This window comes from Schistocerca piceifrons, chromosome 1, assembly GCF_021461385.2.
Source record: "Schistocerca piceifrons isolate TAMUIC-IGC-003096 chromosome 1, iqSchPice1.1, whole genome shotgun sequence".
In the NCBI taxonomy this organism is placed as follows: Eukaryota; Metazoa; Arthropoda; class Insecta; order Orthoptera; family Acrididae; genus Schistocerca; species Schistocerca piceifrons.
Window position 1 is genome coordinate 1,044,552,405 of NC_060138.1, and position 25,378 is coordinate 1,044,577,782.

Sequence of the window (25,378 nt, forward strand, 5' to 3'; positions counted from 1 at the left end):
AGGACAGTACTTGTGGCAGGCTACACACATTTATAGAATTTGCTTAGTGCATCAGACAAACAAGATGTTTTATCTCCAAAAATGAGATACCATAATTGTGAGTAACTTAACACATACAGCTTCCGTGGGGGAAGTACGCCGAGTGTTAGTTCTTTGTACCAAGGGTCCTGGGTACAAACCCCAATCATGACAATTTGTTTTTATGTATTATGGGTGAAAGTGTTATATGGTACTACATGTTTATGATATGTAAAAGGGCTGTTTGGAGTTTACAGCAATGTTCTCTTGGCAGTCTGCTTTCACTTCATTTCTTTGAAAGTAGTAAACCTATAGAGTACCTTAGTAGTTTCAGAAAAATTAACAAACGATTGCATCACACATGTGGAAGTAATAATAATAATAATAATAATAATAAGTTATATAGAGTAATTTATAATTATTTTTGAATATATCATCATCGAAGTAGTAGCAGTGGTGGTAGTAGTAGTAATAAGATCAATAATAAGCACTGAACGTCCAAATTACTTTCGTACACCAAGCACATTTGATGAATCACACATTTGCGCATCTACCCTATAGATTGCAGAACGAAAGCTTGTGTATGAAACGAAACTTTGTCAAAATTTCAAAGGATCAGGGTTCATCAACGAGCTTAGCCATTATCCACTTGTGGCAGTGAGAAATTTAGAAAAGTGGAGAATTGTATGTGAAGGACTGCAGCATAAGGCAATTATTCCATTTTTGCAAACTAATCTCTTCCGAAGAATCTCGAGCAGCATCGAACATTTTATGCATCATATGCTCGTATATAGTGCAAGATCAAGTGGTTGACAAATGGAGGTTATGTTTGCTGGAATTATGTGAACTGTGATTTTGTCTTCTGGTAGGTTATTTTGTAAGCCCATGTCACAAAGAACACTAGTGTCTTTGTGGGGCCCGTAAGAATCCATTATCAGCAGAAGTTTCTCTCCACTGATTTATTCCACTACCACTTCTTGTATAAAAGTCCTGAACAGTTCTCTGGTCATTTTGCCGGAGGAGTGAGAGTGGACGATTAAATTTGGTTCTGAGAACATGGACTGGTGTGTATGAGAACTCAAAGAACGATGTTCTTTAAGGAAAAATGGTTCAAATGGCTCTGAGCACTATGGGACTTCACATCTGAGGTCATCAGTCCCCCAGAACTTAGAAATACTTAAACCTAACTAATCTAAGGACATCACACACATCCATGCCCGTGGCAGGATTCAAACCTGCGACCGTAGCAGTCGCGCGTTCTGGACTGAAGCGCCTATAACCGCTCGGCCACAGCGGCCGGCCTTTAAGGACAACAAACAGTTTTGGAGCAAGTTTACTCGTCTATGAAAGCAAAGGAATAATTGTGTATGAATGGGTTGTCGCGAGAATTGGCTGTACAACCTCTACAATATTCTTAGAATTGCCAAAAAACATTGCTACCAACTCCGAAAAGTCATTCTATATGTCAGGAAAATGTTTTCCCATCTAACAGTTTCAAGCGTAAATAATTTAAAGAAATGTCATACTTGGGGTTTGCACGTGTGAATGTGGTAAGACGATCTCTCGCTGTATCAACTCACTCACGCGTTATCTGAAAAAACAGTCAGTCACCGATGTACTTTTCCTGTGCTTTGTAGCTCTGGTGTTACTTTTAATTATCGTTAGCCGATTACGCATGCTCTACTGGAAGAGAGTACATAGCACGAACTAAACCGGTGTTTTAGGTGATACTCTATCGACGTACACTGTTAGGTACTGATATGAGTGCCTGACATCTGGAGGTTTGGATGTAAATGCTACAACCTCCACACTGTTTAATGTACTGAGAGTAGGTTACTGAATGGACGCTTAGTTCTGCTCAGCTTTAGTCAGTAGCCCTCAGTGCGTACTGACGTTAGGCTGACGAAAGCGTTCGCTGTATAAGTGGGGTGTCCTGGGAGGGCTTGCTGTGCGAGGTGGAAGCGGCATTCCAGGCCAGGACGACAAACGCCGCGGTTGTTTCCCATTCCCAGCGCTGGGGCGCCGCTAATCCGCGCCGCAGCTGCCCGCGCATGCGTCTCGCGCACCTGCCTTTCACGAACACGCTGGCCGCGCCGAAATTCCTTGACTCCATAATGTGGTCCGAATACTTTTCCGACAAAAGGTGAAAAAGAGCAGGCGCGAGGTTTGGAGGCGGCCCGAGGATGGTTCGAGGCAGGGAGCAGTCCGCACACAAAGCCAGACTCTCTTCTCACGGACAGCCGTGTACAGTTAACCGATCTTCAACTACCTGAGAGCGGCCCGGCTTAAGAGCCGCGAACGTGCTCGTCCATGCCGCGACACTGTTTAGGCGCCTCCTCGGGCACAGGTCATCATTCACACCAATTGACCACGTCCGCCGAGCCGCCCGACGACCTTCCCAGAACAGAACATCTCTTCCCACGCCGCACTATTATATGACCGAGTGGAACGACTGCTCTCGTTTGATAATGATCGATAAAAAACGTAAATCACAAGAATATCTAGTCTTCAAAACCACTAGAGAAATGTCTTTGGAGTGTGCGCGTGTTTTACGATCTAATAACAATTCGCAGTTCATGGCGCCTCGTCCTGCAGAGCGCATCCTCGACACTAACTCTATAAACACAATCGCACGTACACTAGCTACGTTTAACGTGAAGTCTCCAGCAATAGCAGTATTTTCCTATATACACAAGTTGCTGGGAGTGCAAAAAACAAAAGCTGCGAAAAGCTGTGCAATGGAGAAATTTAAAGTATTCTCCATTTTACCCTTGTTCGGCTGAGACGTGTACCAGCGCTTTCAGGCCGAAAACCAGCCACGCTGAATGACATTAGTTCCGTGGCTCCCAGAATAATATACTGAAAGGGGGAAAAAAGCACTACAATCTCCTCTATTAAAAGCTACGGGGAATTGCATAGCTTGCAGAGAAGACTTAGTAAGCCATTGAGTCGTTTATCAAGTAAAGGGCATAGAAGCTAATGATCTCTAGTTGGCAAAAATTTCCTCCAGCTTGCCCGATATCTTTCGATACGCCCCGTGTGTCACAAAAGCGCGAACGGTTAATTAACAGTTTTGAAATAATTCATATATTTTAATTTTTATAAAAATTGTTTCGAATTATGAGAACCTCTAGTGTATGAAATTATAGTTTTCTCTCCAAACAGTTTTTCCAGTGTTTGTTGGCAGAGGAATGCATTCTGCTGTTCCTCACCTAAAGCACGTGTTCGTCTTAAGACTTTTCACTTCTTGACGTATCGAAGCAAATCCTTAGAAAGGGCCAGTTTCAGATTTCACTATGTTACGACACCACTGAGCTTAAGTGCAAAAACCTGGAGTGTTCAATGATGACAAAGAAAGAACTAAGCAGTTACAAACATACACTTTCCCCACTCTCATTTGAAGGGGTAACTGCAGAACATGGGTTCACAAAAAAAGTTGACACCCACTTCTTGTTTTGAGCTTCGTTGGAACACTGTAGTAATTAAAGTAATTTACAACAATGATAATGACATTACAGGACGTCCTACTTTCGACATTTTTTCCCAAACACTCCTTCGCACTAGGTGCACAGGTCATCAGCACTCCAAGTAATATGATATGCACAAAGAATGAAACTTTTTCACTTTTGTGTGTCTTGCAAAATTATGTGAAGTCCCAGTGTAGTATGGTCGAAGGAGTCCATGTTTAATGACATGGCATACTGCAAACTCACTAAACTTGTTTCACTTGTTTACATACTACACTACAATATTATTCTCTTCGGTAATACTTGAACAAAGTTGAGGCGGAAGCATCGTAAAGCCTGTGTGGAGTGTCCAAAAATGAAACAGTGGTGAGAATAATGTTAATCAACGAAATCTCTCAAGAAGAACTGCTCGCCACTCTCTTCTGGTTCTAACCTCACTTGGAGTTAACTGGTCAAGAGCTACTGTCAAACGTATCAGCAGCTGGAACTCTTTGCCTATTGCAACTGTATTAACAAATGTTAATGTACAGAAGGAGCAAATTGCGAATCTTCCACCTAAAGCATCATACTCCAACACTTCCTAGTACCAAGTGTATATCTCGTTTATGGAGCAATCGTACATAAATGTCTTGAGATATTTATGCACAGACTGTTTAGTAATCGTTTAATGAAATGTGGGATTTTGCTACTTTGCTTAGTTACAGAAACCACCGTAATATTACAGAAAATCATGAAACTTCTTAGATCGTGGCAAAGTATTTATTAATTTATGTCCACTTTTTTTGTAACACCAGTTGACCGTTGCCTATCACACTTTATTGTGAATTATTACAATAATATATATTTTTCCCCTACGTCCTGAATCGAATTAAGTTTACAATATCTCTCACATTGTTTTACCTTATTTCTTTTTCTTCCTGCTACCATAGCACTTAACACTCAGATCGCTACCACCACCACCACCACCACCACCACCACCACCACTACTACTACTACTACTACTACTACTACTACGTGGACGTTGGTGGGGACCACATCGGAATACTCACTCGCAATTGTAGAGGAGGGAATCGCCGATCTTGACGACGAAGCAGGTGGCGTGGTTGAGGCAGTACCACTTGGCGTAGGTCGGCGGGCAATCGTACGTGTGGAATGTGACGTTGGGCCGCGCCGTGGGGGCTGCGGACCGCGGCTTGGGCGTCGACCTGCTCGAGCATGCCTCTGTAACACACCAACACGAGCGCCTGCCGTCACTCCACAGCCAAATCACACGTTCCATATATGAAAAGGGCGAAAACTCCTTCACCGGTGCGCTTTCACAACATTTAATATTCGGTGTATTTGTTCATTAAGAATCAGCATACCTTACGTCACGCAGGACGTGCACAGTTGTCTCTAACCGGAAATAAGCTGGATGTTTGCTTCACTTTCGTTGTGTATGCTACGAGTTACCGACAGCGACCTCAATCCATACGCTTCCCCACGATAATAAATATGAATTTGAGCTTTTTCCAGAACACAAAATTTAAAATCATTTATCTATAGCTTTTACTTCTTTATACTAGGGATAACCACCAGAACCCATTTTTCATTCACAGTGGATAAGGAAGCAGCTTTTTCATTCATACTGGCTGCAGTACATTTTCTTAAGGAGAACACTAAGTTACTTCCCTTAGATTCCGCAGCAGCACGAACAGGTCCTTCCGTTGAAGTAGAACTGCAGATTTTCTAGTTTGTGACTAGCTTTGATGATAGTCAAGTCAACTCAGCATTAACTGTAGCGTCTGAAAGACGCGAAAGTTTACCCGCTGCATGCAGAGATTTTACCGCTCTTTAATAATTAATGGAATTAATAAAATTATGTGGTTAATGCCTCGAGCGTGGAATATGCGCTCCAACAAATTTCACTGGTTGCTGTTGTCCAGTCAGGGCCAGCCTAGAGCGCGATCAACAGGAGCGTCTGACAACCAAGAACGGATTTCTTGTTATCTTACTGTTATATCTTCCGACAGATACACAACACAAACACTGGCTCAACCGACTCCCGCCAATTCAAGCAAATGTACGGTACAGAAAGGTGTGAAGCCACCGGTGACACGTTCAGTGTACGAAAGTGAAGCTGATATCGACGCTGTGGTCGTTTGAATGCCAGAGTGCTTTCGATTAGCAACTGATCAAGTCATTTAGAGTGTGCCTGGAGGAATGATGAGTACTCGGGGATACGAAGGAAAAAAAAGTCTAGAAAACATGGGCTCTAAAACATACTTTAAAGCTGAGAAGACTTCATTATCTTTGATACTGTGAAACAAATTTCTTGTAGTGGAAGGTCTTTACTTTCGATACTTTTGGAGGAGGTAGTATGGATCAAAACAAGAAAAAATGGTGTAAACATGGAAACTAATGTATACTTCAAAGAGTTATTGTATGAGCACATGTTTAATACAAGAGGTGTGTTTCCCAGTAGTAAAGATGAAGTAGCGGTCGTAACTCGTAAAGTATACACTTCATAGCTCATACTACGGATAACCACCAGAAATAGCTAACATATGTACATATTCCAGGCCACTGATGATGCCTTGCAGAAAATAAAGGCAAAACGCGTATGGCACTAAAATTGTGTTTTATTCAGTTGCTGTCAGTCGGTCCATAAGTGAAAATTATCTATATACCGTAGTATTACGCGCAACTGAGGAGGACAGGACCACAAAAGTTGAAGACTTCACAGCTCATGTTTACTGGACATTTTTTCTTGTTTTGGTTCGTACTCCCACCTCTCAAAATCTAGAAAGCAAAGATCTTACAGTAGAAGAGATTTGCTTCACAATATCGAAGATTAAGTGGTTATAGCTCTTAAGGTAGGCATTTTAGGGTCCATGTTTACTAGACTTTTTTTGCTCCGAATGATAGTTTCATCATATCCCTGAATATTGTCCTTTGGGACATCCTGTATGTGTTCTAAAGAATAATGCAAAAAAAAACTTTAGGTCAATCGGACATTTAACCTCGAATCATCCTTGCATGGAGAAACGGATTCGAATCCTTTGAAAGCACGTAAATATCTGCAATACATGTCCAGTAGTGAACTAGATTTTTTTACGATATTTAGAGACAAATTACGTAAACATAAAAAAGACGTTACATACATGCTGAGGTACGATGTTGCACCAAAACGACAGAAAATTAGATAAAAGTTGCTGAAAGCAAGATTCTTGGCTTCCGCATATCGATTAGTGATGCGGTTCAGAGAAATGAGTAAGAGAGATAGTTAATATTGTGATTATCACCTAAAAAATAAGGATACAAAATCAATATTTTGTTTGCTTGCTGGTCCATGTCTGTAGTCCTGGTGCACACTGAAATCCCCGTGCTACAGATCTGTATTAATCCACTGGAGGAGCCAAAACAAAACTGTACATCACTGTGGTCAGTGAAGTAATTGTGCAGTATTTCGTTTTCATTATTTGAAGCGGAACAACGCTGCAACGATCATCGCAGAGTTGGTGCAACTACACAACAAAAATACAAGGGTGGTATGATTTAGTCTGGTAAATTTCCCTTAAGGAATGGGAATTTTTGATGTGCATTCACGGTCGGTAAGCTCGATTATTCCAGTTCACACTGTAGGTTCATCAATGTACTGTTGACAGCCGCCTGAATTGATCGGTTTGTCAACTGCGATTTTACGATTTTTAAAAAATGGAGAAAACCGAGTTTCGTGCAGTTGTTAAACATTTTCATTTGAAGGGGCTGACTGACGCACTAATCAGAACAATAGATAAAGTTCACGCGGACTTTGCATCATCACTGATTACCATTTATTTTTTGGATTAATGAATGAACGTGAACGACAGGCACCTAAGACGAAGCGCGCCCCGGCCGTCACACTGAGATCATCACAAAGGAAACCATTGACAAAATCCGGTTATCAAGAAGCTGTGCGCGAGGTGGGTGACGCGATTACTCGCAGTCGATCAAAATTGCATGCGGCACAACATTTGAATACAACGGCTGGCGATGTTCAATCGCAATCCGCAAGACTTTTTGCGCCCCAAGAAATAATCATCATAGATTACTCGTAAGAAGGCAGAACCATAAGTGGACCTGATTATGGTTCATTATTGGGTTGTTTGAAACTTGCGTTGGCTGGAAAAAAAAAGCAAGGCCGTCATGTAAAAAATGTTTTTTCATCACATAACGCACCATCCCACGCATCAGCGATCACAATGGCGAAAAGTGCATGAATTGGGCTTTAAATTTGTTCCTCATCCACGTTATTGACCATACTTAGCCCCAAGCAACTTCTTCCTGTTCCCTAACTTGAACTTTTAGATTGCTGGGAAGAAATTTTCATCAGATGAATAAGTGATAGTTGCAATCAACGAGTGTTTTGCAGAGTTCGATAGAACCAATTCTTTCGTTGCGATGGAAAAGCTGATCGCTGAGCAATGTTTATATGCAGTAAAGGAGTCTATGTCCCGAAGAAAGGCGTGTTGTTTAAGAAAAAAATTTTCCTTTTTTAACCAGACTTATCAAGTAATCCTCGAACACTTTCTTTTGACACAGTTTTCAATCGGCGCAGACGCTTTCAGTACAGTCAAAAAAAAAAACATTTGATGAACGAAGCGGCAGACCATCTCTCTGTGAAGAACCAGAGAATCACAGGAGTGGAGTCCCTGGTTCTCAAAGACCGAGTCATAAAATCGAGAGCCGGCCGAAGTGGCCGTGCGGTTCTAGGCGCTACAGTCTGGAGCCGGGCGACCGCTACGGTCGCAGGTTCGAATGTGTGTAATGTCCTTACGTTAGTTAGGTTTAATTAGTTATAAGTTCTAGGCGACTGATGACCTCAGAAGTTAAGTCGCATAGTGCTCAGAGCCATTTGAACCATAAAATCGAGGCGATAGTGAAAAGGCCGATAAATCAGTTGGGTGAGTTTCAAAACATTGCATGACCTATTGAACACGACAAAGCTCCTCACGACTGCTCACACCCCTTGAAAAAACATTGCCGAACAGAGGCAGCGACGGAAAATGTTTCAGCTGTCAGGCGACTCCAAATAAGTGACGTATTTAATCGCCTAATCTCTGGCGTCAAGCGCTAGATTTGTGCAGTTACTCCGATACGAAGGAGCAAAACAAGCAATGGATACGTGGATTCTACGCCGCTGAAAAAGGCAACGAGCCAACCATCATCGCAAAAGGTGATGCCGAGTGCCTTTTAGGACTGCCATGGTGTGGTTCTAACTCATTATGCCCGTAAGGTGGCAAACTGTCACACGAGCATGCCACTAAAATCTCCTGGCAGGAAGCGGTCAAGAAGTTGCGTGTCGCGGGGATGCTTCATACGGTTATACAATTTTGCCTCACTTCCCAGTGACCGCTGCTGCTTTCCTCGGAGAAGGTACGGATTTTCACGATAATGACGATGTGATTGTTGAGGACGATTGTTTCCCGAACAGCCAAAATGCTTATGTCTGTAAGTGATGTTATTTATTGTTGGGAAAAATGTATAGCATTGAAGCTTAAAATACAGGAGGACGTTAAAAATCATCACTATGGTCGCACTATCCCCCCCCCCCTCTCTCTCTCTCTCTCTCTCTCTCTCTCTCTCTCTCTCTCTCTCTCTCTCTCTCTCTCTCTGAGGTAATAATGAAAACTTTGCCACTACCTCCCGTATGTGGTTTTTATGATGAATGCAACTGCACGCTCTGAGGCAGCAGTGCGCTCTGGAGTTATCAAAACGCTGGGTGCGAAAGTCCGTTCTGCAGGAGGAGCAGGCGGGTATGCAGCGATTTAGTGCCACTTTTGGTTCAAAGACGACGAAGCGCAGCTGGGAGAACCAACTGTGGATAGGCCGTGGGGTGGCGCGTGCCCGGAGGTAGGCAGAGTACCTTGTCTCGGGTGTCGCGCTCTCCGCGGCTCGGCCACCCACCGGAAGGAAGTCGGCCCGCACACCGGCGCCATTGTGCGCGCAGAGGACCTACGCGCAGCAGCCGAGCGGCCGGCTCCCGTTTCGGGACCTCTACGCGCTAATTGCTGAACACGTGGCCGCCCGCCGTGGCGCGTGCGCCGGCCGTCTGTCCGGTACAGCGCTCTCCTCCGCTCACACCACCTTTAACTAAAGTCTTCTTCGCACGGGCCGTCAACCCGTAAGTCAACCGGGTACGTAACGAGTTTAAGACGTCGGAGTCGTGTAAAACGCTTCCGAACGTGTCTAGCAATACGGAACGTTTAAGGTGTTACCATAAAAAACATTTTCGCGCGGAGGGTGTACCTAGAGTCTCTGACAAAATCAAAAGCTTTTTCACGCTCGTTTGCCTGAAATACTCGCGTGTCATATGTAACCACCAAATGCCGCTGGACCGTGCTGCGATCGCATATGATCACGTCGCTGTACACGTACAGTATGAACAGCACCATGACGGAGATCTGGAGACTTCTAACAGCATTTTCGATTTACCGTTCTACCTTTTCTGACAATCTGCATTTTCGCGCACATTTGCCAACTCGTGTAATCCACGACGAATAGTAACTCCTATTTCAAGACATCGCAGACGTTCCGTCGGTCGGTGTACCCGGAACATCACACTATACCCATAGGTTGAAGTCTGTGCGGTTGTATTACTTTGCGGATACCTGCGAGTGTGTCTTCGTACATTCGCAATAACAATTAAACTGACATTAAAAATTTAATGTTTCAACATTACGATCTTCATTTGTGTGCATTACATGCACGTAAATAATAACTCGTAAGAAATCAGAGAGGTCAGTCTGTGCACAAAATCCTGCACCGGCAACACTTCGCAATTGTTGACCGCTATAGAGGCAGCATGGCTCAATATTTCTGCAGCCGAGTTCTCACGACTTGTTGAGCCCATGGCACGTGAAGTAGCTGAATCGCTGGGCACAAGGAGGCTCGTACAATGTTAGGAGGTATACCACTAATTTTGTCCCTCAGTGCACGTAACTAACATTTAGCAGTATGCAAGATACGACATCGTGTAACACGACTTCATCTAACTTACCCATGTTTCGCAGAAAATTTTGAAAATTTCGCTCCAGTAATTATGACAGGAAGTTGTAATTCACGAAACTTACAAATATACCAGGCTATGTTAAATTAAAATGTGGCCGTGATTGGACCTCCTTTCTTAATCTACGGAATTTAAATTACGAGGTCAGACTTCAGCAGATGCAAATTTGGGCGCAGCTTAATCTACTGCAGGAGGTCAGACGAAGCGATCAGATTAAAACGATTTATAAAATTTTAATACCCGCAGATGCGGATACGGGACTTGGGGGTGCGGTCCGGACAGCACACACTTGTCCACCGACAGAACCCTCGTCGCTGGGTGGGAGGCACGTGCGACAGGGGCGGCAGCCTCTATGGTGTGACGGCAGATGGCATTCCGGTCGTAGGAGGCGCGGTGCACAGCACATCGCGGGCGGGCGGACGGCGCCATACGGCATGCGGCAGCCCAACACCTGCCACTGCCAGCGCCACCGGCCCATATCCCCAGGCAGCAGCGGCGGCGGCCGCGCCTGCTGGCTGGTTGGCAGGCAGGCATCGCGCGTGCCGCTCACGTCTAGTGCCGGCTTCCGTCGCAGGCAGCCGCCGGACCGCCAAGATCGCCCAGATTGGACACACGGCCTGGCCTGACTCACAGCCCTACGAGCATCCCGTTCCCTGCCACGCCAGATCTGATCACGCCGTACGACAACGCGGCTCACCTCTCGTTTACCGTAACACTCGCGTGTTGGTACGTCTTGCTTATATATCCATTAAACTGTTCAGTCTACTCTCATCCGTGCATGTACGGATTTTCCCTTAGTTCGACACAAACTCATCAGCTACAGCATTAAGTACCGACACAGAACATCTGACATTTGTTCCTCGTAGCTCGCCAAACTTCCTAGAAAGGTAAATTTTACTGACAACAAGACAACTTGAAGCTGCCTCCTCCAACGCCAGGCTGGCGGACTTGTCATGAGATTAAGACAAGTGTGAAAATCGGAAGTAGTTTATGTGCAGAAACATTAGAGGCCGGCAGGGAGGTATTAATCTTTTCAGAACATTGTAACATTTTTAATATATTTGAAGTCTTGTATTTCTCAAAGATTACAAATACAATGCCATTTAATAAACAAAGCACAAACAATTATGCACTACAATTCAGGAGCGAAAATTGACATCATCCAGGTGACGGCCGCTTTTGTCCTGTATTGTTGCATATGAGTGAAAAAATTGTACACACACCTTTCAAGCAAATGAAGGGGAATTTCTCGAGTAATGACTTCTGAAAGAGCTTCAAGAATCTGTGGTTCTTTCATGTAAACCCGACATATCAGGTAGCCCCAAACAAAATAACAGCATCGAGAAAGATCGGGAGATCGAGGAGGCTACTCCACATCACCAGGCAAAGAAATGAGGCGACCTGGAAAATGTTCCTTTACAAAAGCCATGAGTGATTTTGAGGGTTGGGAAGTAGCCCCATCCTGTTGAAACCAAATATTATCGATGACAGTCTGATATCTTCTTAATTCTGGTATAAAAATTTCTCGCAATATCGCGAGAGTTGACAGGTCACTGTGTGTACATTTTCTCGGAAAAAGTAGGGTCCAATGCTGTCACATCGAGCTAAGGCCGATCACACTGCCAAATTTATTGGACTAGATTGATTCGTCCAATATACTGGACGTAGTGTAATAAGGAACTTTTAATCAAATGTCATCTTTTGTCCAATTTATTAGATCAAATCTTGAGTCTTGCCTCTGATTTGATGAAAAATCGTTCGTCTTCTGTTTACTACAATAAGAAATGTAGCCTTCGAAATTTACTTGGTGCGTCGCATTCACAAAGAAATTGCTAGAAATGTACGACTTACGACTTCCCGAATACAAAAACAGAATGAGAAGAACTGAGGAGCTATAAAAAAAGCTGCGGATTTGTTAATGGCTATAGTATATACTAAATTATTCCTCCTCCAGTGCTTTATAAATAGCTTCACAAATTTCTCGTATTATTTTTGTTAACGTGCACTGCGGTAGTGAGTGCTATATCGTGAACTAGAATACTTTTCTCCTGTTGCATGAAATCGCTGTGTTACGGTCGGTCTGTCTTTTGCGGATATAACATTTCTGAGGCAAGTGTTCTGCTTCGTAATACGAGCATCCACTTTCCTGAGCACATACTGAAATGTACTCTCGTCCATTCACCAGTAGTTTTCATATGACTTTACGTCCTCGACTTGCAGCTCCCGTTAACAATTTATGTTGTATGCTGCTCTCTCGCTGTGATACCCACGGATTCATCCAAGTACGTTTCCTTTTTTCCCCGCTTCTCTTCCGAGGTCTGGCCTCCACAGCTAGTCGAACTTTTTCGATGTTTTCTCCTGTTCAAACTTCCTGAACATCTCCCTGAGCTGTATCAGGCCTCACCGTTCTTCTCGTTATTAAATTGTCGAAGCACTATATTACTGTTGGGCGAGAGGGAGCACCGTGTCCACCAACATTGAACTGAACTGCGAAATCTTTGCTAAGTCTCCAGTACCGAATGAGACTTTGCAACAAAGGTGTAGTAAACAAAGATGCGTTGTTCAGTTGACCAAAGCTCCATGGTTACCGAAATGGGAACTTACAACGAACGTTTGAGCTGGCTCAAGTTTGGCGAACTCTACAAAGTATTCCCTGCCGGTCCCGGCACATTTTTCCGCGTAACCATCGTGACATTAGTCGCAAATGTGTACTAACTTTCCCATCCTCCCTTTAGAAACGTTGAAGAAAATTAGTTTAAAGGATCTTGTGATGAGGAATAGGTGAGCACCATGGCATCATGTACAGGGTGCACATGAAGTTCGGGAACACTTTCAATTATTTATTGCACAAGAACTAAACATTGTACAGATGGCATACATATTGCATTTTGAAGAGAAACTCTTAGAGTTTTTTTTTTACGAACATTCGATATGCGAACCATGAGTGACCCGGCAGACGTCAATACGGTAATCGAAGTCTTGCCATACCCCTCCCAACGTGGTATCGTCGACTGCGGCAGTCGTTTCCCGTATTCTCTCCCGGAGCTCTGCTACATGACGCGGTAGAGGCGATACATACACCGGATCTTTAATGTGTCCTCACAGAAATAGTCACACCGTGTGACACCTGGTGATCGGGGGAGGTCATTTCGAGCTCCGAACACACACAAAGCTCGCTTCGCATCTGAACTCGCCATGTTTGCGACTAGCGCTATCGGCAAATTACCAAACTACGATGTGACGATATACACGAAAAACCTTCAGGGTCTCTCTTCAAAATGACATATGTATCATATCTACACAATGCCTGGTTCTTGTGCAATAAATAATTTGAAGTGTTCCCGGACTTTATGTACAGTCTATCTCCAGTTTGTGTAGCCTTCGCAATACCTCATAGCGTGCAGCAGTATTGATGGTTATCGCCGGCAGCATTAAGTATTATTACCTGTTCACTTTATGAAGAGCTACACCGCAACAAATCTAATCCAATTGGAATTTAACTATATATAAGGTTTCTGTGGTCTCTAATTCCGTGATACGTCAGCTTTTGTTTACGAGTATGTTGACGCCCTAAACACACTGCGGTCTGAATTACGGTTGTGTAGGTTGGCTGCGCTGAAAAAGCTGGTAACACCGTCGAAGACCGCTGAAAAACATCTAACCCCCAACTGTCCAAGCGACGGAACTTTTCATAAAGTGAACAAGTACTACTGTAGATTCCTACATACGCTCCACTGAACATCCGAATAATGTATGTACGAAGACAGGTGAGGGTAACTACATTTCTGTCTCCAAGGATAGTTCCTCGGACAAAGACGAATACACTGAACACGTATGTTAGTTTGAAGTAAGTAGTTCGCTTAGTTTCAGGACGCAGCAACCCGACAGTATCCAAAATTATGTTTTCGTGCGTGACAATTCTTGTGTTGAAATTTAAAAATACTTTTGCGAATTTAATACGTTAGAAAACTTTTGTTAAAATCTGTTTGATATGTGTCTTAGTGAGCAAGAATACGCTCCCGAGCGACGCGCAAAAACCTCGTGATGGGGATGAAATCTTCAATAAACGAAGAGCGAAAATAGCACTACAGATAAATCTCATTGTAGGCGGCTTGATAAAAAATGAATGAGCCAGTCACTCTATTACACGTTAAAATATCCCCATAACGGATTAATAGAGTGATCAGAACTACAAAATTTGAGCATTTTCAAAATACTCCTGCTACTGATTTGGCAACAGTGACTTGGAGGGCGTACACCATGGTCGCACTGTTTTCTTTAGTGGTCCAGCTTCTTTCTTTACACAGATCACCATTTTTCTTCTCACCAACGGGGTGCCAACGTCCGACAATGCGGTCTCCATATAGCCGTTTGTGGTTGCTGTATCGACTGGTATCACTGCCCCTAATTCGCAAGTACGCTGGAGTCCTAATGAAAGACCACCTTTCGTTGGGTTCTGAACAGCCACGAAGGTGTCTAAATAATTCTATCTAGCCGCCAGTTAAGTGGTTAAGTAACGCCGGCCTAAGATGCCCTAGCGGTCCGGTATTTTCTGGGTTGGTCGGAAGTGCAACGAAGGGGGCTGGATAGTGGCAGGTGGAAGCGGCAGCTGGTCCTACCATTGCAGCGGTCTCTTTCGCGGTGCCGAGGGGGCTCTGCGCAGCCACTGACCTACGAACGCCAAATGGCCGGCTCCCGACAAAAGGAGCGCCCTTGTAAAAGGTGGTGGTAACTCTAGCTGAAACACCGCAAATACTGGAAACGGGGGCGCGGGCGGTGTGAACAATGGTGACAGATGGAGCGTGTGCCGGTATCAAGCGCTCAACTGACCAGCCGGCCCTGTTTATAGATACGGCCGCCAGCTACCTTTTACTTTTGGCTTGTCCGTCAGGCTTACGCGCGCCCCGTCGAGCAGCTTAGGCGGGGACTCAGCGTGAACACAGTACGTCACAAATTACCTGCCCCTGTCTAATTCCGATAACCACATTAGACAATCGGCGCTGAAGGCGAACGGAGGGCCACGCGGGCTAGCTAGCTTATAGTGTCACCCGCAAAACTCGCCTAACACGCTTCGCTCGAACATCAATCACAGCGCGGCGGGAAACCGTTACATAGACGAACAGTGAAAGCGATACACTTTCCGCCAATCACACTGTCTGAGCTCGAGTTTATTTCACACTCTCTTGAAAGCCGCACAACAGCGTCAGCTGCAACTTTGGTAATTTCGTAAGAGTTTATAAAGAAAAGAGACACCGTCACGTGTACTTTGAGTGTTTAGTTGGATTATTGGTTTCAACCTTTGTCACAGGCCATCCTAAGATCTAATACCTGATTACGCCGAACCACAAGTCATCAACAGAAGGAGTATTGAGGTAAAACTACTGAAGTTGTGCATAACATTCAAGTTTATTATACTAAATGTGGTTATTGTGCTCTCAGACGTCATTTCTTCAATTACGTTATGAGTTTACCAGTGAAAGGTTTCAACCTCTGACCGCCTTTACGAATCTCAACCACGACACCATTAACGCAAGCTTTGATTGTACACACACACACACACACACACACACACACACACACACACACACACACACACACTGTTGTTGCAAAATTAAGTTATTACAGCCGCTGAACTGACATATCAACTTAAGAGCAAAAGTGCAATAGACATCGAATGTGGTTTTAACTATGATAAAATGCCTGCATTGTGTGTGTGTGTGTGTGTGTGTGTGTGTGTGTGTGTGTGAGATTATTTGTAGCGTGTCCATTTACTGTAATACAGTACACTTAGGAAAGCTGTTTACGCGCGCTTGCACAAGAGTACATACTTACAGATAGCTTAATTCCCGGTCTTACAATATGCTACCCATAAGAAAAATGGAAATCGATATGGGAACTTCGTTGTTATTCCATTAAATCTTTTAGTTGCAGTTGAGTTTTAGGCTGAAGAATGCCCTTATCTCGTCGATCTGTTAAGGCTGATATATTCTCACGGAACGATCTAGAGACGGTAGCAGTCTTGTGCATTATAGTTTTTACGCAAGCAGGTGTTGAAAAAAAGCAGCAAAGCCGGTCCGTTGCCGTTGAATGCCCTTTGAGCAGACCGATGGCGGTGTTTATTTCATCACTACCAATTGCATAGTAAGCGGCTCCGGGAAAAGAACCCACGTCCAAGCGTCGCCCAAGTGATAAACTAAGAATCTGATTTACTCTAATGAAATTTAATTACATACGTTTTCTACGGTTACACCAGCGATGAGTTTTTAAAGCCTTAAACTATCGTCCAATCTCGACATGTCCTCGGCGGAAAGTGAACACGGGCACATGCCTCTTTTAGTGCGTTGCTTTCCATGTTATGCCCAGCGAGCCACTGTTAAAATTACATGAACATATGTGATTTGTTGTTCAGTTAATTTAACCTTTACAAGGTGTAGCCTCTTCAATCTTCAGGTAACATATGCAATTTCCATACCCCTGTCTCCTGCTGTTCTTTGCCAATTTAAGACTGCGACTTTCTTCAGTTCTTTACCGCAACAGTCGGGTGGTCCAATCTAGTACTGCCTCTGTCCATCTATCACTCTTTCTCCCTGCAATATTGTCCTGACCATTTGAATTTTAGAGACTTTAGCCTTTCCACAACACCTAAACTTCAGTTATTGCTCGTATGTCTTCACTTGTTCACCGATCTTTCTTTATGAGGCCTAGGAGTGGCCTTTCTGTAGCTCTCAAGAGTTGTTCGTAGTTTTCTTTTGAAAGATTCGTCACAAGTGTCTCAGCTATACTATACAACCGGAAAGGCGCTGCCGAGTGTTTGGTGGCACGTAGGACGAGCGATTGCTATTTCGGGCCGTGGCCTCCGCGGAAATGCAGGCGCTGAACCGCCGCCGTGCGACGCCCGGCATTTCGTTCCCACAGGCCTGCCTGCGTACCTACCTACCAGCAATGCGCCGACGGGTTAACGCTCTCTCCAGTTGCCTCTCCACATTTGTCTGCATTGTTGTACTGAATGCTTCGAAAAAGACGAGCCTTTAATGACACGGCAAAGCATACGCTGGTTATGACTAATGTGCACGTGGTACGATGAAGCAACCGGTAATAAATAACACAGTGTACGAGGTCTGTTCAAAAAAATTCTGAATCATTCGTAATTTCGCACCATTGGTGCGTTGGAGCGAAATACGGTTGGCATCCCTGCACAAGTCTGTGTTTAATGTGTAACTGTCGGAAGTTTCACTGTTGTACGTCTGTTAGTTATTGTTCTGTGATGTATTGAGCAGAACGTTATGTCGCACAGTTTGCGAATTTCGAGATGGCAGACTTACAGGAGAAACGCGTTTGCATTAAATTCTGAGTGAAACTCAAGAAAACCTTTACACTCACACACCAAATGATGTGAGAAGCCTATGGTGATGACTGCTCAAGCCGTACTCAGTGTTACGAATGATCCACACTGTTTAAAAATGGCCGGATGGAAATTAAAGATGACCCGCGTTCAGGGCGCTCTTCAACGTCTACCGACGACGCTCATGTCAGGATACCGGAATTGTGCGCGCCAATCGAAGACACTGTCCGAGAGATTGCAGAAGAACTTAACATTTCAGCTGGGTCATGTCATGAAATCCTGACACAGCACCTTGGAATTCATCGTGTTGCCGCCAAGATCGTCCCAAGGCTCATCAGTCACGACCAGAAGGACCTTCGCCTCGCAATTTGTGAAGAGTTTTTGCATCACGCAAATGAGAACGAGATATTCCTTAAGAGAATCATAACTGGTGATGAGACATGGGTCTACGGTTGTGGTGATGAGAAAAAGTTCAATCTTCACAATGGGTTCTCAGAGGCCAAAAAAAGTTCGTCGGGTGAAGTCAAATGTCAAAGCCATGCCGTTAGTTTTGTTTGACTTCGAAGGATTAGTTCATCATGAATTCGTGCCACAGGAACGAACTGTTAATCGATGGTACTATGGGAACATGCGAAGCCTGAGAGAAAACTTGAGAAGGAAACAGCCTAAAATGTGGCGAGACAATTCATGGCTGCTACATCACGATAACGCACCCGCACATTCATCCCTGTTGGTACGTGTCTACTACACAAAAAACGAACTCACTGAGCTGCTTCGTCTTCCGTACTCTCCAGATCTGGGACCCGTAGACTTTTTTTTCCAAAGGTGAAAACCCTGTTGAAAGGGAGATTTGCAACGATAGACGAATAACAAAAAATTCGCAGACGGCGCTTCACGCGATCCACTAAGAGGCGTACCACGACTGCTTCCAGAAGTGGAAACTCCGCTGGAAGCGGTGCATTAATTGTGGAGGGAGTACTTCGATAGAGACCACGTACAATAACTAAAAGAAACGCGCAGAAATGTTGTATGGACCCAAGATCCGGAATTTTTTGATCATTCCTAGTATGATACATAATTTTAACTTTCTATTGCCTTTATCCTCAAACATAGCCTTCAATGCCGATATGTTCGAGTTGCCAGTTGTGTGGTTCCTACAGGTCAGCCCAACTGGTGCTGAAGTGGCTAGCGTCGCAGCCTCTCACTTTTGCCTCCCGTGTTCGAAACCCGATTATTGTTTTCATTTACTTTAATTTTTAATTTAACTAGTCATGTACGTAGAAGATTACTACGCGAATGTTTCTTATCAAGTTAGAAGACACAATGGCGTTGTATGAATTGTAAAAATTACAACTGGGTTACACAATAAGCGTCGTGCATTTATTATATAATACACGTGTGTATGGTATTTTCAGGGTTTACTATGTTTTTAAATTCGCATATTCTTGTGTTTCATCCTTATATCATTTCTTATATTCTAATTTATTTTTCAGGAATATTTGGTACATTCCCTTGGATTATACCGATCGCAGAAACATTGGACGCACAGAAATTCGGAACACCGCGAGCTTCGGGCGAAGGCGTGTTTGCCACAGCGATTTTTTTTTTGTATAAATCTCATTCGGGAAACAAACGTCGTTAACATTGCAGACGATTTCACGTGTTGGCAATAACTTTGCGGCAACCACGCATAACGGATCGTTTTTCCGAAAACTGGCGCTTGCTACTGATTATAAATCAATATATACTACAGGAATTTCACCGAAAACAATTTGAAAGAATTTTTCATTCATTTATTATTTAATTAATTCATCAGATACACTATTAGTAGATGAGTAAGTTATTTCCATATATACTGGAAAACGTTCGTGTAGTGATTTCCTACGGAGAAGGGCTGACAAACGAAAATAAAAATTACAATCGGGCTTCGAACATGGGGTGGGGTGGGGGGTGGGGTGGGAGCGAAAGTGTGAAGCCATGGCGCTAGCCACTGTGCCACCGCTTGGGCTGAACTATTTCCTCACTCAAAGCCACGTGAAGTAACTCGAAAGCTTTTAACGTCGTTTTCTCAGAAACGGTCTAGTGTCTACGGATAAGCCGAGAAATTTGTTCGCTTATTTCGACCCCTCTTCCACTGAGCAAAGTTTCTAGGCAATCGCGCTATGGCACCTGCCGTGTCCTCGTTGGCCAGCTGTAGGAGGACCGGCTGTTTAAAACGGACTCCGAATAAAGGTCCAACTCAGCATTCTTCACATTAACAAATACCACTAAGTGTGAATGAAGTGGTAAGTGACTCATAAATATCCTACAACTGGCCGGGAATGGAACCTGATACCTTTGAATAAGTAGTCTGCTAGTTTACCACTGATTGTGGGCCACAGAGTGCAGTTATAATACTGTTATCGCTTACGACGTACGGTGCATATTTACTTATTAGTCAACCCAGTCATGTTTGGTGAATTAAAGTAGTTTTTCATCTTGTTCTCCATGACCAAGAAAAAAAGGGGGAGAGGTAGACTGTAAAGGACTGTGTTACTAACGTAAATGTGAATTTTTTTCTTTCCTGAACATGTAGCTAAGCCTGGTAGTCACTAGTGTAAAATTCTGCAGGAATGAAGGCTTAATGTACAGCGACAGTCGCACGTTAGAGAGTAACTTCCTGAGGGCGGGGGGGATGTAAGTGGGCAAAAGTGCGGAGAACGGCCACACAAGGATTATCTGGCTGCCGTGCCACGCCAGTCGCGTGCGGTGCGGCCGCCGCCGTAGTGGCGGACCGTTATGAGTTGCGCGTGCCACATCCGAGCCGTGGCGCATCTAATGACGACTAGCTTGCGAGAGAGCCGGCCTGCCCTCACAATGCCGACGTCTCGCAAGCAAACCGCGGCCCTCCGCTCTCGCTTATAATATGCGGTCCTCTGCCGGCCTCTCTCCAGTTATCAAGAAATGCTAGTCGTCACGAAATTTTGTCAACCTGCGAAACCGCGTAAAAAGGATGCCGATCTTAGGCTAGGCGGTGGATATAGCCTGCATACAACATGCATACAACATGCTTAAGGACAGAAGCTACGGTACATGAACTAGCGAATTATTTTGGTGTCTTACTCAATTTACACCCAATTGGCTTAAATGTTATGTATACAAACACTAGTAAGATTTTGCAGGCACAACATTTATTTTCGTTTCCAGGAGTGACTCAATGGAGCCTACATTTTTGAGATTGTGCCCATGAAGTGCTTACGGGAAATTTAAAACGAGTGGGCAAAAATTTGGTACAGACTTTTCCGAATTACGTGTTCCGCATTCCGACGTAGCAATACCTCGCTGGCTTCCCAGCTCTCGTATGGCAAGTAGGTTGACGTTCTTCACATGATGTAAGAAAGCGGTCGACAAACTACCTAGGGAAGTACAATTCTAGGCATCATCATGAAGCGCTGACTTAAAGTCAGTAAATCAATACCTAAAAATGACTCACGAAATTTTAACATTTCCCGTCAGAAACAACTACCTCTTAGTGACTCACAAATTTTAATTATTTTTTAGGTGCAGACGGCATCTTTTTATTCAAAACTCGAGTCGGAATAATAATGACAAGCAATTTACCACTTATATAAAGAGCGGGTATGCTGTTATTTATCAAGCAACAGGTTCTGATTAAGCAGTTGCCCATTCCTGGCCGATATAGTCGCCTCGGTAACTTGTTGGAAAGTAAGATTTAACGGCAACTTCTAAGTGCCGAAAGTTATCCAATGCTAGGCTAATATTTAACTACCAAAATGAAAAATGCTCCTATAATAGCACAAAAAAAGCGACCAAATCCTGGGTGGATTTAAGGATGTAAAAGAAGGGAACTAGCTTTTCAACTTGTCTCTGAAGCTGCAACGAAAGTCGATAGTTAGTTTCCTTCTTTTTACATCCCTGACTCTGCCCTGAGATAGTCACTTTGATAGACATTTTTTACTCCGGTTCCCCACTTTTACTCCAACATAACTCTGGCAATAGACCGCCATGGTTTCGCAACCGATGTAGATTTTTGTTCGGTCGGGCGATGACTGATCCGGTATAGGATTTTTTTTATTGTTTTCTCAACCATACTGCTTATATCGTGGCAACGGACAACGCTTTCACATAATAGGGCGACGTTGATGAACGTGTTTTTTGCACGTAAAATTCAAATTAACCTAGATTGTTGATAACCATTTTCCAATCTGTTTCACTTTAAACCGTCTCCTCGCATTCAATTCACGTAACAAAGAATTTTACGTACTACATTTAGCTCGACATTAAGCCATCGTATCTCCACAGAGGACAAAGATTACTGGATAGAAAAAGTTCATTCTGACTTTATCCATCTGACTACCTTCGCACAAAGTTTGAATCGCTTCGTACAAATTTAAAGTGCAACACTTAAACTGTTTCTTGCTTGTTTTGCACGTAAAATCTGAAAGGTGTGCATACAAACGGTACCATTAGCTGAGCGTTAACTGCAAAAGAAATGAATCTATCTGCAAAATTTGCCTGAGCCCTATTTCCAGTTGTCTCTCAAACCTTGCTTAATGTACTGTAATGGGAGCCGAACACCACGACCCCCCACTCCCTCCCGAACCGTGGTTCTGCGCGTGGCCTCTAGACGTATTTGTTACAGCGCTGTAGCGATAAATTGTGAAAGGAGTGTTACTGGAATTCTCGTAGTCACATGACATGAAGTACACCACCCACACAGCTTTTAAGTCGGTCATTCTCACAGTCACATATAAATTCTACAGTGAAGCGTCTTTCCCCGCGGTTAAGTATGCAGATAACGTAAGACTAGTAGCTCAAGGCAGAGCGAGAATGCAGGGATCACTGCATTTCATGAATCCGTCGCATTCAGAGGTAAATGCACTCCACCGCATTGAAGTGGTGGCTGTCGTCTCTCAGGCGCCCAAGTTCATTATATCGTTCTACGAGCAATCCTGATGCAGTCCCGTTACGTCCATTACAACGATAGCATCGCCCGCATACTGCTGTTGATATGGTAATACGCGCAGCCACAGTTGCAGCCTCTGAATGCGGTACTCTTTATGCGCGCTTCTGGAGTGGCACTAACAGCCCACAGCCAAATCCGCGAAGCGTGCGTAATCAGTACACAGACGCTCAGAATTATGTATACGGGAGGAATGGCTGGCTGCATAGTTGTCTTTTAGTGTTCTACATGCTGAATCTGCGACACTCGTGGGAAAAAGAATCAACACTATAAGTAGTGTCATGTCGGATGGAAAAACCCTAATAACGAAAAGATAGTGAAGCACGCCAACTGGAGTGGCACCAATTTCACACAGACTTTGCAAAATGTAGATGCAGGTAGATTCTCTTTTTCCTACATTTGAGAAAGGCAATCGACACTGTACCACACCGTCGGTTGCTAACCAAGATAAGATCGTATGAATATCTTCAGAAATAAGTGACTGGCTCGATGACGACTTGACTGATAGAGTGGACAACGAATTTTCGACAGAAATGTAAATAACATCGAATGTGATTCATGAAAGCCTCTAGTATTCCAATATACATAAATTATTTATCAGGTAGGATCAAGCAGCACTGTACGATGTTTGCTAACAATGCTGTTGTCTACAGGGAAGTATTGTTCGTTAGACGATCGTTAAGGAAATGCACCAAGATTTGGTCAATATTTTCACTTGGTTTAATGAGTGAAAACTCACCTTAGTTGTGAATAAATGTAGGATAATGTCTGTAATAGACAGAAAGAACGGTATAGTATCTGATAGTAAGATTAGTGGTGAGCGTAAGAATTTACGGGCAATGCTAAGAATGGATAACAAATGGGACAATCGCATAAAACCGGTGTTTGGTAAGACGAAAAGAAGACTTAAGATTCGTTAGAAGGATACTGGGAAAGTATCTGCAAATCAAATCGCAAACCAGACGCTTGTGCGACCAGTTCCACAATATTGTTGCAGTGTTTTGAGCCCGTATCGAATAGAGACAACAGACGCCGAACGAATTCAAGGACGCGCGTTAGTATCCCATGCGAATGTAAACAAATCCTAGTGGAACTTTGGGTAAATTTATACAAACTATATTCGACGAAGACTGTCCCATCGAGCGTCTCGCGTACGAATGCTGAGTTCCATACGGAGACATGTAGACTTTTTCCCCTCCCTCAATGCGCTAATGGAATAGGACATAAAACCTGCAATATTAGTACAACGTACCCTCCGCCAAGTCGCTTGTGGGGTAGACACTGTCAACAAGAAATCCACGGACGAACTTTCAAAGATTCATTAGAGATACCTTCCGAGGATTTTCGTATATGGGAACCCACGATCGCCAGTGGCTTCAAACAGCGTAATAATATGATTTATTTAGTTTGTTAGTCATTACTCTGCTGATTTTCTGAAACTACCTTCAGAACACTGAAGAATCCTGTAATATTCAATAGACGAGAAGTAGAGCACACAACAGAAAGAAATGCAACTCAGAGGAAACACTACTGCGATGAGGTTGCCGTCGCAGAGGGAACAACTGAACACAGCGTCGTGACGCTCTTCCATCGCATTCAGTGATGCCATACACGAGGTGTGCATCGACCAACGCTTCATCAGTAAACCTTTTCATACAGCTGTTTATTACTGCCGGAAGAACAAACAAGACAGAAACGAACACTACTGAATGCAAGCTTGAACGTGAAAAGTAAAATGAGTACTACTGTTGTCAACGACGGGTCCTAAGACAACGGAAACAAGAGGCAGCGGATACCGTCGACATTTGCACTGCTGTGCACTGTTTTCGTTGCAATACAGAGACACAGCTAGCAACAAACGAAATGAAATGCAATAACTGTAACGAGCCGCAGGAGACCGTGGATCCCTTACACAGAAATACAGAGTGTTCTTCGGCAGAGTTCTGGTTTACCCTACATACAGAATGATACCGTGATGATACACACTTTGGGAGATGACGGGCAAGGATAAACTGAATGTATCAATTTGAGGTAAGTATGGTCCTGAAACGACCCAGTCGAAAGTTATAAGCGAAAATCGTTCTTATATCTCTGACAGTGGAACACATGCACCGGTACTGTTGCTAAGGCTGTAGGGAAGAGAACTTTCAGAGATGGTAGTATCGTCCAAAACAAGGAAAAATGTTCAGTAAAGACGACCTCTAAAGAGCTATGGGCACTTGTTCATTGTATCGAAGATTAACAAGTACTCGTAGCTCTTAAGATATGTTTTAAAGAGCATGTTTACTAGACACTCCGTGTTTCGATTCGCACTAGCACCTCTGAAGTTGCCTACCCTACAATATTAACGGTACATCTATTACACTTTCAGTGGTATCAAGATTGATTTTCGGTCGTAACTTTCGACTCGGTCGTTTCCGGACTAGCTTCCCCTAAGTCAAATTGATACATTCACACTAGGCCATCATCCGGGAAGTTTGTATCATCATTACGGAGTTATCCTGTATGTACATGTATGATTACTGTGGCTGGACTACTGCAGCAGCCTGTGTGTTGTG

The 25,378-nt window shown here is 43.7% G+C and overlaps 1 protein-coding gene across 1 annotated transcript in view; it reads right to left on the reverse strand.

Moving 5' to 3' along the window:
- The window catches only part of LOC124730327 (probetacellulin-like), a 101,753-nt gene that overhangs the window by 7,867 nt on the left and 68,508 nt on the right, over positions 1 to 25,378 (reverse strand). Inside the window, exon 3 of the mRNA XM_047248501.1 lies at positions 4,535 to 4,706. Coding sequence (XP_047104457.1) covers positions 4,535 to 4,706 — 172 coding nt within the window. The remainder of the gene's footprint in view (positions 1 to 4,534; positions 4,707 to 25,378) is intronic.